The sequence below is a fragment of the Cygnus atratus genome, chromosome 14 (assembly GCF_013377495.2).
Source record: "Cygnus atratus isolate AKBS03 ecotype Queensland, Australia chromosome 14, CAtr_DNAZoo_HiC_assembly, whole genome shotgun sequence".
Taxonomy (NCBI): domain Eukaryota; kingdom Metazoa; phylum Chordata; class Aves; order Anseriformes; family Anatidae; genus Cygnus; species Cygnus atratus.
Genome location: NC_066375.1, coordinates 490,613 through 505,556, shown reverse-complemented (window position 1 = coordinate 505,556; position 14,944 = coordinate 490,613). Strand labels below are relative to the sequence as shown.

At 36.5% G+C, this 14,944-nt stretch overlaps 1 protein-coding gene across 3 annotated transcripts in view; it reads left to right on the top strand.

The window, feature by feature from the left end:
• The window catches only part of TCERG1 (transcription elongation regulator 1), a 35,184-nt gene extending 20,854 nt beyond the window's left edge, over window positions 1–14,330 (top strand). For all 3 annotated transcript variants that reach the window (XM_035560724.2, XM_035560723.2, XM_035560722.2), the window contains 10 exons: window positions 527–662; window positions 1,647–1,736; window positions 2,486–2,604; window positions 4,686–4,836; window positions 9,190–9,354; window positions 10,181–10,363; window positions 11,400–11,579; window positions 12,530–12,613; window positions 12,839–12,939; window positions 13,166–14,330. In XM_035560724.2, the coding sequence (XP_035416617.2) occupies window positions 527–662; window positions 1,647–1,736; window positions 2,486–2,604; window positions 4,686–4,836; window positions 9,190–9,354; window positions 10,181–10,363; window positions 11,400–11,579; window positions 12,530–12,613; window positions 12,839–12,939; window positions 13,166–13,367 (1,411 nt within the window). In that variant the 3' untranslated portion in view covers window positions 13,368–14,330. The remainder of the gene's footprint in view (window positions 1–526; window positions 663–1,646; window positions 1,737–2,485; window positions 2,605–4,685; window positions 4,837–9,189; window positions 9,355–10,180; window positions 10,364–11,399; window positions 11,580–12,529; window positions 12,614–12,838; window positions 12,940–13,165) is intronic.
• The last annotated feature ends 614 nt before the right edge of the window (window positions 14,331–14,944 follow it).

The window sequence follows — 14,944 nt, the reverse complement described above, 5'->3', positions numbered from 1 at the left end:
AAAGTAGTTTTTACCATTTTGTTTGTTATCGTGTACTCTTAGAGATGATTATAACGTTGTTCACAGTTAATCAACAAGCCACGCATTTCTTTTCAGAAATGCTTTGGATGAATGTATCACTTGTGGTACAGCATTTCTGCTGTAATGATTCTAAGGTATTCTCAGTTTGAACTAACTCCTGTAGCCTTTCACAGGGCTTCATGGTCTTGAACGGGAGAAGAGGAAAGTTAGTGCAGCTAACAAAATCTGTTGCACGTCTGGTGAGAGCAATGAACAAAACCAGAGTGTATTAACTTCTTGGCCCCACTTGTTGACACTGAGGTCGTTGAGGACACTTTGGTTCCTTGAACTCTTCCAGTATGAAAAGCATTCTTATGCAAGTTTCAAAGAATGGTTTCCATGTTTTATAAGCCAGTAATTCTGAATTAATCTGTTACGTCTGTTCTGTCTTGATGCAGTTCAATCTAACGTACAGGGCTGACTTACTACTTACCAAGTTGTACTGTGTATTTAATTTTTTTTCCAGGAAAGATGATAACAAAGATATTGATTCAGAGAAGGAGGCTGCTATGGAAGCTGAAATTAAAGCCGCTCGAGAGAGAGCCATTGTCCCTCTGGAGGCTCGGATGAAACAATTCAAGGACATGCTTCTAGAAAGAGGGGTTAGAGAAATAAGTGTGTGTGTGTGAGAGAGTGAGTGAGTGAAGGGGTGTGAGAAAGGGAGGTTCAGGCAGGAGTCTTCGTTCTTAGTTAATTCAGAACCTGCAGTGCCTTATGCGAGGAAAACGATTTCATTGTTCTTCTGATTCATGGATATGTTTCATTCAAGAGCCTATATTTCAATGAATGTTAAAATTAGCAGAATTTCTAAATAAGTGAAATTAAATAGTATCAAGACTTTTTAAACTTTTTTTTCCCCAAGTTAAGTAAGTACACAGTTGAAAGCTGCCAGTGAAAATAAATAAGAACTGGACACACAATTTAATGTTTTTAGAAGTGTTCCTACACAATAAAAACAGTAAGTTCCACTATAGTCTGTACATTCGTATCCTTAAATGGGAGACTTCTTGCTTTTAGTTACCTAAATTTGAAATTTGTTTTATACAATCAGTTCTTAATAGCCTAAATTATCTATCAGAGTATGAATTCACATAGTAACTGTATTCAAAAAATTGAAGTGTTTCCAGCTACCTGTGAGCTTTAATTTAGTTTTGTTGACTAGTTCTTATGGGATAATTGTAATAAAAATTAATTAAAATGAGCTTGAGCCTCTTTAAGTTTGTTGTAGCAGAACTGTTGTTTAAACTCATAATATTTAGAAAAGGTATAGGGCAGGCATGGGATATGAGAACATAGAATCTCAAAGCTTTTTTCTGATGGAGTTGTTTTTTAAAATGTCACACCGTAGTAGTTATTTTAATGAGTAATTAAGTGTGTGTTATTATTTAAAGTTCTCAGAGCCAATTAGTGTTGAAACTTGCTATGGCAGACTCCCACAGCTCATCATCTATTAGTGATGAAAACTTCAGCATGATTTTTGTCTCCCTCTTTTCATCAGATGTCCTATAGTTTTCCAGCAAAACTCTACAGCATCTGCATGTTCAAGGAAACTTAACAGTTAAAATCTGACTTTTTTTTGATTAAAGGTCTCTGCTTTTTCAACATGGGAGAAAGAACTACACAAGATAGTTTTTGATCCTCGTTACTTACTTCTCAACCCTAAAGAAAGAAAACAGGTAAAGAATTCACTCCCCTTCCAGACACATCTACTACAGGTGTTATCTAAGTCCTCAGTCTGTTTTTTTTTCCTGTTTAGCCTTCTTCAGTAATCAGTATTGCAAGAGATTTTTGTTATGATTAGGGTTTGTCTGGAAAAGAAAAAGCCAAAAAGAGGAGGAGTGAGTTGACATTTTTTATTTTTCCTGTTGTTGCAAGATGTGTGCTCTAAGACAGTGAAAGTTATGTGCATACAGAAAGCTCTCAAAACCTGAATGAAATGGTGAGAATCTCCAGTATCTTGTCAAACTACTGGAGCAATGATTAATCCAGCTATTTATGAAAAATAGTAAGTGTGGAAAACCTAAAGCACATCTTTATTGTTAAAAAAAAAATGTTCTCGCTCCAGAAGCTTTTCTTCAAATGGATGTATGGAAATAGAAAACTTCAAGAATACAAGAAACATCTGCTTTCTTAAGCACATGACCCTGAAAAATGTTAACATGAAATGAATATGTAAGAAACTGTTTGCTGGTCTCGGATTGTGTGTTCATGTGTTGTGCACTGCGTGTTCAGTAGATTGGAATAATTTGCATATTCAAATACAAAACATCCTTAACCCTTCTTTCTACCCTGTCTATATTGGTTCTATGGTGGGAGGAAAGGAAGTAAGACAAAAGGAAAAAAATGGAATTTTTCTCCCATCTTGCCTGGAGCTTATGTGGCTTCAGGTTTGTATGTTTTATGTCAGTAACTGGTGTTTCTGTAGGTATTTGATCAGTATGTGAAAACGCGAGCTGAAGAAGAGCGCAAGGAGAAGAAAAACAAAATAATGCAGGCCAAGGAGGATTTCAAGAAAATGATGGAAGAAGCAAAGATTAATCCACGGTAGGAGCTTCTTTCTCGTTCATGTGCATGAACGCTCTTAGAACAAAGTATGTTGGGTGGTATTGGGTAGGTTAACTTGATTAACCTCTTTCAAAATTAGAGGCAAAGTGTGGAGAAAAATCAGGTATTGTTGAAATCTTCATTTTCCTGCTTGCACTCACACAATCCATAAAATAATAGAACTTGATATTTATGATGTTTTATGTATTTTTAAGTCATTTTGAAGAAATTCCCAGCATGCTCTCTGGAATGTGAGAAAGACCTCAAGATCCACTACCAGATTAAAGTTTTCTTTCATAACTCTGTTTCTTCTTAAGAATATTAGTATTCCTTGAGAAGTATGAGAGAGGTTTTGTCAGTTTGGGGATTTGAAGGGACTTTTTTCTGGTTACAAAATATATTTTTAATAATATAACAATATTTTGGTTGCTTTAATAGGAAAATTATTACTTACCCTTCACATCCAGGCCTACATGCAGTGTAATAGCTTAGTGATAACAGTAAACATACTAACATTCAAGATTTTATTGCTAGAATTGTTTGTTTCACAGATTTCTTGCATATAATTCATGAAATATGCGCTTATGTCAACAGATGAGCTCTAAAGCATTCTCTTCCAGCATCTCTTGGATTACCTGGCACTAATTCCTTTACAGTGAAATAACATCTCATTTGGTTCATTTCAGCTTAATTTTTTTCAGTGATCCATGTTGGAAATTCGTGGAATCCAGCGTTATGTAAACTTTTAAATTACTTTAAATCTGATCAATATTTCTTATTTGAAACGTCCATCTGTTCATTTAATGATCGCAACAATTTTGATGGTCTGGGAAGAATGGAGAAATGGGAATATTTGAAATAAATTAAAAAAAAAATAGTTCAGTATAGCATTTGGAGACTAACATGGACTATTCTTGTTAGCTTTAGTATTCTCAACTTCCAAGATATCTCCAGTGCATCATATTGGGACTAATTCTGAGCTAATTATGAGCTGGGGTGGGAAAGAGAATTGCAACTGAATTACTGTCTTGTTTAATCTTATCCTTTGTCTTCTGGTTTCAGTGTTTGTCTAAAGATATTGCTGTACCTCTGTGAGTGTCAGACTATTTTTAATCATCTATCTCAGTCCAACATGCTCAAGAGTTTGTGTTCCACTTAAGCAGCTCTTGTTCTTCAATATAGCTATACATTCACTTTCTAATCTTTTTGAATAAGCTACCAAATTCTCTTCTTGTTTCAATTTACCCTACAGCAACAGTAGGCTGGATTTTCCAAGTCTAATTATTTCCATGCTGTGATGAAACATTCGTATGATTATAAGTGTCTCACGTATTCTTGGGGCCAGATTTGCATCAGAGCTTGGAAAAAGCACAGTAGTGGTTTTTTTTGAGGTAAGTGGCAGTACTACATTTACTGCACAGATTGGAATCTGGCCCTGGAGGTGAGAGAACTGTCAGGAAAATGCTGTGGGAATAATGGGTTGAAAGCCCAGTACTGCTGCGTCTGCCCATAGCATTTAATACATTTTCAACCCTCTGTTTTTTAAGATAAAGCTATACTATGTTCCATGTAGGGGAAGATTTCATTCAGCCAGTGTTTTATCATGACTAACACCAAACAATGATTTCCTCGGTGAACTCTTAGCATGGTTTGGCTGCAAGTGAATGCATGTAAATCTTTCAATTTCACAGCTGTGAAATACCTGGACAGACTGGTGGCTGAACTGCTTAACCACAAAAAAGAAGACTTGTAGTCAGCTGAGGTTTTTTTTAATGTCTTGGTTGTATTATAATCTCTCTTCCTACACCTACACCTGCACATCCTGCAGGTAGCTGTATTAAAACCAAAACAACAAAAATACTACACAAGTCTCTTAACAATACCTTTCATGTGTGTGCCTAAACCTGACTCCTTTCTGTAGTTCATTGATCAAACATCTCTATAGTGAGAACATAGGATGAGTGTTTTTTTTGTTCTTTGTGGTCTGGCATGTATTCTAGCAGAAGAAATACTTCTCTGCTGAACCTGCTTCCCAGCAAAGACAGCTCTGCCAAATTAGTTCACTTGCCATTTTGTTGCAGAACTACTTTTAGTGAATTTGCAGCCAAGCATGCTAAAGACTCGAGATTCAAGGCAATTGAAAAGATGAAAGATCGAGAGGCCTTGTTTAATGAGTTTATCACAGCGGCAAGAAAGAAGGAAAAAGAAGATTCGAAGACCAGAGGTGAGAAGGTAAGGTGATTTTTTTTAGTTCCAGCAGTGTGAGTGGTGTGAGCCTGAGTGAGATGGGACAAAGTCACTGCTTGGTTTCCAGTGTGCCTTCTCTGAGACTCAGTCCTTCTCTTTCCATAGAGGTTTTACAATGTAAGCATTTCACAGATGTTCCTTTGCTCTTTATGAACTAACTATTTTTAAGTTTGCAGGTATACTATACCGACTTAGTGTGTAGAACCTAATTTTATGAAACTGAGTTAACTTTTTTTTGTTTTCCTAAGCATGTAACATATTCTTAACTGGAATGAGGCCTATTTTTTTCCCTATTAAAAAAAAAAAATTGTCCTGAAGCGCTGAAAGGAAATTCTTGTTTTGTTTGGCTCGAGAATCCAGAACTGGCCGTTATTTCCCTGTTCTCTCAGTGAAGGCAGTAAAGATCTCAAAATTCTCTGTAGGCTACTCTATTTAAATTTCAAACAGCTTCCATGTCTTCTCTTTCCATCTAAAAGCTAGCACTTTTAGTGACTTTAATCTTTCAGTAAATATATCTTATGTATAACTTGCTGCTTATTAGAATTAAAGGTCGGCTATTAAAGATTGATGAATTCCAAATGTCATTTGACCATATTGTCAATAGTAGGGAGCAGGCTTTCACCGCTGGGGAAGCAGACTTCTATGGAGGTGGCATCGAATATTACCAACAAAATATGCAGCCACTTACTTAAATGTCCCTGTGTGTTGTGCGAATGGAGAAAATAACCTCTAAAGCCTAATCATTTTTGACATTTTAAAGTCTGCAATATTTCTTTTGTAGCACAAAGTTAATGTAAATTTCACTTACTAAGAATACTTGCTGAAGAGAGAAATGCTGAATAACGTGTTAGATTTGCAGACAGTTTACTTGTTGAATAAGTCTTGCATATTTTTTTCTTAATCTAGGCACTCTGGTCTAATTTGATTTTTGTGTTCTCCATTTTTTGCAAGCTGTCTTATTGCTGATATTTTCAATAAATGATTGTGCTTTCAGAGGAGAACTGATGTAGTTCAAAACTAGACTTTTACATATTGCATTTCAGTTATGAATGGAATTTTAAAGCGTTCTTGCAGCTTAGTGAAGTTGAAAGCTTAAAAAAAAGTAAATACTTGTTTTGTTGCATGATTGTTCTAAAGTTAAAAAATTAAGAGAGACTGTGTTTGTTTGCTTTTGAAATAATGTTTTTTTCTCCAAAAGCGTTTTGTAACCATTTTATGTATTCTGTTTTATAACAAGTGGATAGACTTTACAGTTATGTGCTGTGCGGCCTGTCAATCAGTTCAGTCTGACAGCTGTCAATCACTGACACGCAAATATTATGGGATTCCCTAGTGAGGAAAGAATTGGTATCTCTGTGTGGTGACTTTAGCCTCCCGCAGTTCCGGTACTTTACATTTTTTTAGTTTTTTTCCTTGTGAAGTGATGAGAGTTGTACCTGCAATGTGTTAACTGCCAAAAAAAAAAAAAAAAGACTTCTAAATACACCTGAAATATTTTCAGTCTTGTTTTCCTTTGATTTTGAAAGTGTTTAAAACAAAAGAAAATTTAATGCATTTAACCTGAAGCTTTCTCAGTCTGTTTTAAAAGTCCAAAATCTTTATTTATGGAGGATCAACTTTACAGAAATCTTTAACGTAAGGGTTTAAAGTTATCCAATATTTGATTTTTACTTTGTTGATTTATGACTTGCTGGCTGGTGATAGGGCCCAGCTGAGTTTTCGGATAGTTGTTTTTATTCGTGTGGCTAATGTCAGTGAGTAAATAGAATCTTAACACTTCTCAGATGACAGAGGTAAGCAAGTATGCGTGGGTCAGAGGCAGGGGAGGATATCTGGGAGTGAATGGTGAGCTGATAACTTTGACCAAGTTACTGCTGTACTGTCCCAGGACACAGGGACATTGTTGCATGTCCTCAGGATGAGCAGTGCCAGCAGACAAGTCTTAAGTCCTCCGTACGTAGGCTTCCTAATGCTCAGTTGAAAAAGTTGAAAATGTACGGCAGCCCACCTTGCCAGTCAGTGTCATTATCCTGTACAAAGATCTCTCAACAGTATTCTTCTGTAGTATTAGAGTTAGTCAAGCTGGTTACTGTGCTTATAGATATATCAAACCTGTATGAGTAAGAGCTGTGATCCTAAAAATTCCTTGGTGAGATGTTTTTGTCTTAATTTTTCTAAGTTTTTCCCCTTTGTTTTAATTGACAAATAAATTACAATACTTGTGCTGTATACGTTGAAGATGAAAGATAGTTCTGACTGAAGTTAAACCCATGCCCTGAGAGTGTAAAAAGTCTAAAAGGGTCGTTCATTTTCCTCAGGAGGGAATTGGCTCTAAAATCCTGTTTTTTTCAAAGTCAGTTGCTAGTGGAGCAGCAGATGGCCAGGATGGTGTCTGCACAGCAGCAAGTGCACAGCATCTGAGAGAGGGCAGGGGAATGCTGCTGGCAGTTCGTGTGAAAACATCTTCCTACACGATGTATTCTTTTTTGCGAGGTTTGATTTTGTATTGCAGCTGGTGCCAAAGTACTTCAGCAGTGTTGTGAGTGTAGTTTTCATCTTGTTTTTTCCATGGGATATATCTATCATACGCGACTTGTGCGAAGTACTTCGATGTAACTTTGAGATACCCTTACTTTATGGACTTCTGTAGTAACAGCTGGGCATTGTTTGATTTTCTGACAGATATATCTAATGATTTCTAATGCTATGGCTTAGAAAGCTTCATATTTTTTATACTGCATGCATGTTTTAAGATGTTTGAAACAACATTCTTAATCTTAAAATGAATAGATGGTTTGCTTAGCATTTTGTGCAGGTAGTTTAAGAAAGAGTGATAGTGCTGTACATATAGAGTAACTTCTCCACTGGCTCTAACCAGTTTTTGCTAATCTGTGCTTACCGTCGTAATCTCCCAGATATAGTAAAGAAAAAAAAAGTCTATAAAGCCTTTTATGTTTATGTATTAATATTGTGAAGAGCTAAAATTATCACTGGCTAAGCCTGCAGAATGTTGGTTCTGATGTCTCATTTGTACGTGCTGTAACTAAACACGTTTTTAGAAAATCAGGATGGCGGTTCTCTGGCAAACTAGAGTTTGCTCACCTGTCCATCTGCTTTCTTCCTTTATGAATCTCAGTGTTTTGGAGCTAAGCAGCTTTTGGTGGTTGCCTTATTTAAAGGGATGAGGAGAGGAGATAAGTAGCAAAAATTGAATGGCCAGCCCTTCTCAACTAATTTTTTTTAACTAGTATGCCAAGACAAAAGAATTTGTTTTGTGGGCTAACAGGGTTTGGGGTGCTGTGAAGGCAGCACGCTTAACCTTGTGTGTACCCTTGAGTCCCCAGTCACTCACTGGTTTCCAGTCATTTAGCAAGTGAGGCTAATCTGCCCCTTGCTGTTGTTCTTCTCAGAGGTGGAGGCTTAAATGCCGAACCAGACTTCTAAGGCATAAAGAGGTGGAAATAACATGGAAAAAATATCTAGGACCTAAAGTGCGACAGCAACAAGGGAAATTATCTACCCCAGAAAATGAGATACGTAATAAAGGCACAGTAGTTGCTCATGCATCTGCTGATTCTGGGAGTTCAGGTGAAAACATGTTGCTAGTTTTGTCTCAAGATTTAAAAAAGCAAAAACAAAAAAACAGAATAACAAGAACAAAAAAAAGTATGACTGATCCTCTTGATCCTCTGCCAGCTTTTCATGATGCTAGCATTATGGACAGTGTTGATATCCCATTTCTATTTGAAAATGTAGACTAAAACATTTTCTTAAACTTTAATGTATACTTGCATATCCATCTCAAATGTAGCTTACTTGATTACTGTAAGCACTTAATTCTTTATTGGTTACATCCTTTTTGCTATTTATCAGCAGATCTAAGTGTTTACCTCTGTACACTTGGAGGATGAATCCATTGATTTATTTAGTGCCCCTTTTAAAACTGGATAGCTGCTGTAATATTGATAGCAAAATGCTACAATGTGGAATCAGTAGCATGTTACTTTTATATATCAAAGCTTAAAAAATAAGCTGAAGTAAAATAATAAAAACTGTATTGCTGAATCATTCTTTAATGAACATAGTTCATCTTAAATTAGGAAGATCTGCTAAATCAATTTGCTTTAGCAAAATTGTCCCAAAGGGGAAGCGAATTTCAGGCATGTTAGGTCTAAATTCAAAGTTTTAGTGATATTTTTTTTCTATATTGTAATGGTATGTAATATTAGTATACTTCCCTCTGTTGGAGGTAAGTTGATTCCTTTTTTCATAAGAGCAAACTGTTATGTATCAGCCTCTTTCTCAAGTATTGTCTTTCTGTTATTGTCTGTGAAATAGATCAAGATGGACTTCTTTGAATTACTGGCTAATCACCACCTGGACAGTCAGTCTCGCTGGAGCAAAGTGAAGGACAAAGTAGAGACTGACCCTCGTTACAAAGCAGTGGATAGCTCTTCACAGAGGGAGGACCTTTTCAAACAGTACATAGAAAAAATAGCAAAGGTATGTGTGTGACATTTGGAAGTATGTCTTTGGATGTTCTGCTGGTTATGTTGCTGTTAATGTGTGATGTAACTAACTATAAGATAGACTCGTGTGCTTTAGTTCCATACTTCAGTGAATTCTGTACCGTTATTACTTGTTTGAAGCACCCTGGAATGAGAGCTTGACACTTAGAAGTACTATCCATGGTACTGCTGGTGCAATTGTTCATGGTATGCGTATGTCTGCACACGTACACGAACACACAAGATGTATGGGAGAATTTCTCCAGCAGAACAAGAAAAACAGAGACTCGCATAAAGTCATTGGCTTTAAAACTTGAGAAAATACAGACGCTACACTGACTAGTCCCAACCAGGATGGGCAGTTTCCTTTGCTGCAATTTTTGTATCAGTTGTTTCACTCAGAGTTATAGGTGGTTCATACACAGTTCCTTCACTGGTTCTTCTCTCTCAATCCAGTATTCCTGCTTTTCTCTTCCAGGGAATTAATGATTGAGTACGTATAGCTTGGTTAACAGTTTATACTGCTTTCCCCAGCCCGTTATTCAGTTTGTCACTGTATACGAGGAACATGCTCATAAGAATAGTTGTTCTGGGATCAGCATTGTGACCAAACATCTTTCAGCAGATGCCCTGTAATGCTTCTATAGCATATAGTTCTTCAAGCAAAATTTAGTAGTCTTTTACATCTTAAATCACTTTGAAGTGTTTTGTTCCAAGATGCCTTTGGTTTGACAATCCTTTAATTTGCTTACCTGCCTAATGAAAATATGAAAGGTGTCACATTTTTATTGAGAAAAGTTTCTGCTCTTCTTACGTTTCAGAATTTAGATTCTGAAAAAGAAAAGGAGCTGGAAAGACAAGCTCGCATTGAGGCAAGTTTGCGTGAACGAGAGAGGGAAGTCCAGAAAGCTCGCTCAGAGCAAACGAAGGAAATTGACAGAGAACGTGAGCAGCACAAACGTGAAGAAGCAATACAGAACTTCAAAGCGCTTCTGTCTGACATGGTAAGATATGAATAGGTTCTCTCCTGATCTATTTGTTGCAGGAGCTTGTCAGTGTGTTTTGCTAATTGTTGCACTACAAAAAAGCTCTTTGTTGATTGTAGTTAAATTTATATAGAAATAGAATTATATTTTCTGTTCCACTGCCCTCCCTTTTTCCTGTTGGGAGTTTTGCATTGTTTGTAAGAGAAGGCTTTGCTTTTAGGGTTGGTGTTCTGACAGTTTGCCCACAGGGTTAGTTGACAGTATTGTTCCTGCTGTGCTTCTCCAGCACCTCACTGGTGATGGCAGATTTTTAGACATGCTGCTGTAAATTTCTATGTCTGGAAAACTAGAAAATTAGGAACATTCTCCTTATTTTTGTGTTGTCTCTTCTTCATGCTCCAAACACAGTGTCTTTGTCTTAGTATTTCTTCGCTATGTTACATGTTTACTTTGTACTAGTAGTCAAGCTAACCTATAAGATGGCAATTTCCATATGGTGAATGTTTTATTAAGAGAGCAAGATTAGCAAAATGACTTTTCACCAGTGTGTGTACTATGCCCTTGCTTCCTGGTATTATATCTAAAAACCAAACATGTACTAGTTCTCGCGTTTCCTCATGGAAATTGTTATCAGGGGATAGAAAATAAATGGCTCATCATCCTGATTTGGTGGTATAGCCAGCAACATAAAGCGTCAGCTGCTTGAGGGATGCTCTCCAGACTAGAGCCAAGGCACTGCAAAGCTCCTGGTGTCTCTTTGCAAATAGTTATCTCTGAGGCTACTTTTCTAGACCACTTACAGTTAATATAGTATATGATATCTCTATCTGCATTTGAACTTAGGCAAAGTAATTCCTTCTGCCACTGCTTGCTTAGTATTTATAAAGAAAGCTGCCATTGTCTCATAATGTTTTTTTAAATAGCTTTTATCTTTAGTTTGAACCTTAATTTAAAATAAGAGAAAGGAAAAAAAAAAAAAAGCTTAGTAGTATATAACAATTATCGGTGAGCCATAGAAAAAATGATTTTAAATAATAATCATCCTTTGACTCAGGTGCGTTCTTCAGATGTGTCTTGGTCTGATACCAGAAGGACTCTACGCAAAGATCATCGATGGGAATCTGGCTCCTTGCTAGAAAGAGAAGAGAAAGAGAAACTCTTTAATGAACACATTGAAGCACTTACCAAAAAGAAGAGGGAACACTTTAGGCAACTTCTGGATGAAACTTCAGCGGTAAGAGCTGTATATGCTCAAACTTCAGACCTTCGCCCCTGTATATCGTGATTTATCTTTTCCTGTTTTTCTATCACACAAGTTGATTTTTGGTTGTTTCTGTTTCCTGGGTCCTTTTGTTTCACCGCTATCTTTTCTTCTTAAGAAAATGTATACATTATGTTTCTGTAGCTGTTTATCTTGAGTGTTATTTCAGTTTAACATATAGTTCATTTTCATTTAAACTTATAGTCAGTGATCTTTTTATCTCCTGCAGGATGTTACATTTCTTCAGTGTTGAACTATTTGATACTCTTTACTATGTGGCATCCTGCTCTTTCAAATATCCAATGTTTGTGTTAGTAAATAATCTTACCATGTTTATCAATCTTGGCATTCTCCTGTTTTATATTGTGCTACTGAATCTGAATCATTGCACTGTTCTGTGCACTGCAATGGGAATCCATCCCTTCTTTGGTGTACTATGGGGTTCTAGGGAGTCTTGCTCTTTTTTAATCTCGTGCAAACTTCAGTCAGCTTTCTTTAATCCTGCAGTTTTTAACTTATTTTTAATGCATTAGATAAAAATGCTCGGAATGCTAGGTGGATCTCAGTGTGATAGGACAAAATGACGGACGTGTTACTTCGAAGTGATTGTTCTTTAATTTTTAATAACTAATACTTCTAAAAAATATTTTTCTAGTACACGTTTATGTATATATGAATGTTAAATGTGTTGGAAAGTAAACGATGTTCATGAGGACTTTGCCTTGAAAGTACTATCTTAATAATGAAGAAAAGTAAATTTATAAAATCTAATTAAAAATACAAATATAGTAGTATAAATAATCAAAACCAACACTTTGATATACAGTAAGAACTTTGTTAGTGTACTTGGGAGATATTTAACATTCCATATTCTTAGAGTCTAATTTTCTTGCAATTTTAACTATTTTTCTTTCTTCTGAAAGATAACTTTAACATCAACATGGAAAGAAGTGAAAAAAATAATTAAAGAAGATCCAAGGTGCATTAAATTTTCTTCAAGTGACCGGGTAAGAGGTTTGCATCACTGTTGTTAACTTTCAGTATAATGTAGGATACAGAGAAAGATAGTGACTGCTGAAATGATTTCTGCTTTATATGAACAGAAATATTTTTTAATTAAAAATGCGAAAGATAAAAGTATATTCTACATGTAGTTGTTACTTATGTTCAGCATGGTGAGTTGCATGAAGCACTCTGCATTCCGTGTTTTAAACTTATCTTTTCCCTTTCAGAAAAAACAAAGGGAGTTTGAGGAGTACATTAGAGACAAATACATTACTGCCAAAGCTGACTTCCGAACACTATTGAAAGAGACCAAATTTATAACATACAGGTGTGTAGCATGTCACCAAAGAACTAATCTTTTTATTATGCTTTTCTCTGTACATGGCAACAAACTGATAACTGTTTTTTGTCTTAAAATAATTTGATGTCTGAATTCTTACAACTTTTCATCTTTCAACTTTTTTATCTGACAAAAAAAAATCTGCATCAGAAAGAGGCCTCTTTTTGCTTTATTTTGACCCCTGTCAGGTGGTAATTCTTACACTTGCTTTCAGATCCAAAAAGTTGATCCAGGAGTCAGATCAGCACCTGAAGGATGTAGAGAAGATATTACAAAATGACAAGAGATACCTGGTACTTGACTGTGTACCAGAAGAGAGACGCAAACTCATCGTGTCCTATGTAGATGACCTGGACCGTCGAGGTCCACCTCCACCACCCACAGCTTCAGAGCCTACAAGACGAACAACAAAATAATTATGAATACTCTCATAACAGGGTATCTGTTAAAAAAGCTTGCATGAGCCATCTGTCAGGTTTATACATATACATTACCGTGAATATATTGCAAAACCATCTTAGGAGCAGAGGAAGAAGCAGCATTTGTGAACATAAAATGGTCTCTGTATAAAAATTAAAAAAAAAAAAAAAAAGAGAAGAAGGGGAGAGAGAACATTAAAGTTATTTATGATTTTTCTGGGGCGTGACTGACAAAAACTGAACATGTGCGCTGTGTTTGGTAACTTCAGATCTCAGAGCAATAGTGTGTCTGTGTATGAGGTATGGATGTCTGATATTTGGAGGCATTCTTCTCAGCAACGTTATGTATGCAAGTCTTAGATGATTGTGCTTGTGGTTGGAACTTGTAATACACATGTGCCACCAGCTTCCTGATGGTTCACCCATGGTCACCTGTCTGAGGAGATGAAATGCTGTCTCATAACTGAAATTACTGATTACTGAAGACTGCGTTCTGGAAACACAAGTCCTGATTCTGTGCTTGCTTTCACCCTTCTAAATGGAACTAAATCCATTAAAGTCAGTTAAAGCTGAGAGAGGAGAATTAGGACTACAGAGACCAAATTAAGTTTGCTCACAGGTCTGCTTTGTTCCTTACCCTATTCATGGATTAGAAACAAAATCAGGTTGCTCTGCCCAAGTGAAGGTTTGTCTAACAATTTTTACTCAAAGTTGGAAACACTTGGTAAATAACAGTGGTTACCAGAACAGAACAGGACGGTTGTATAAACACATTTTTATTTGCGATAAAGTGATCTTTACATCTGGATTAGACTGTGGATTTCCCTTCTGGGCAATTCTTGTAAACTATACTCCTGTTTTGAATGTTAAACTTGTGTTTCTAAAGTTTAATTTTGAAATGTTGGGATTGTTCAGTTTATGTATTTGAACTACAATAAACCAACCCTTTTTATATATGGATTGTACAGGCCTGATAACAGTTTCTGTTGGATTTTGTTGGAGTTGTGGATTTAAGAGTAAAGCAAAGAACCGAACTCATAGTACCTAAAATGTTGGCTGTGCTTGGCAAAATAGCGTGTGATACTGTGCAGCATCAAATTAAATTTCATTAACATTCAGATCCCATCTGTGCAATTGGGTGCCAAACAAAATCATTTTCTAGTGTAGTTCTTCACTTTTACTGTTAACTATGAGACGGTAGGAATGGTGGTGTCAAAGCGTTTCCTTCACTTTCTTCTACGTTTTACATCGACCGAGTCCTCTGGGTTGGGGGGGAAAGGAAGGATTCTTCATGAGAACCTGATTTTTTTTCCCAAGCAATTAATTATGGTAACCAGCCAGTGGGATTTCTACTCTGAGTACAGAGACAGGAGCTTAAGGCCATTTACAGTGATTTAGGCAGCTTGGGAGGAATTGTTTCAGATGTCAGCAATACAGACAGCTGTAGTAAGAATGCGCACCCTCAGTTCAGGAAAAGCATCCCTCCTACCTGCCTCCTGGTGGCTGACCGCTGCCACAGTGAGGCCAAGCTGCTGGGAAACCAGCTTAGGGCAAAGCATGGCATCAAGTAGGAC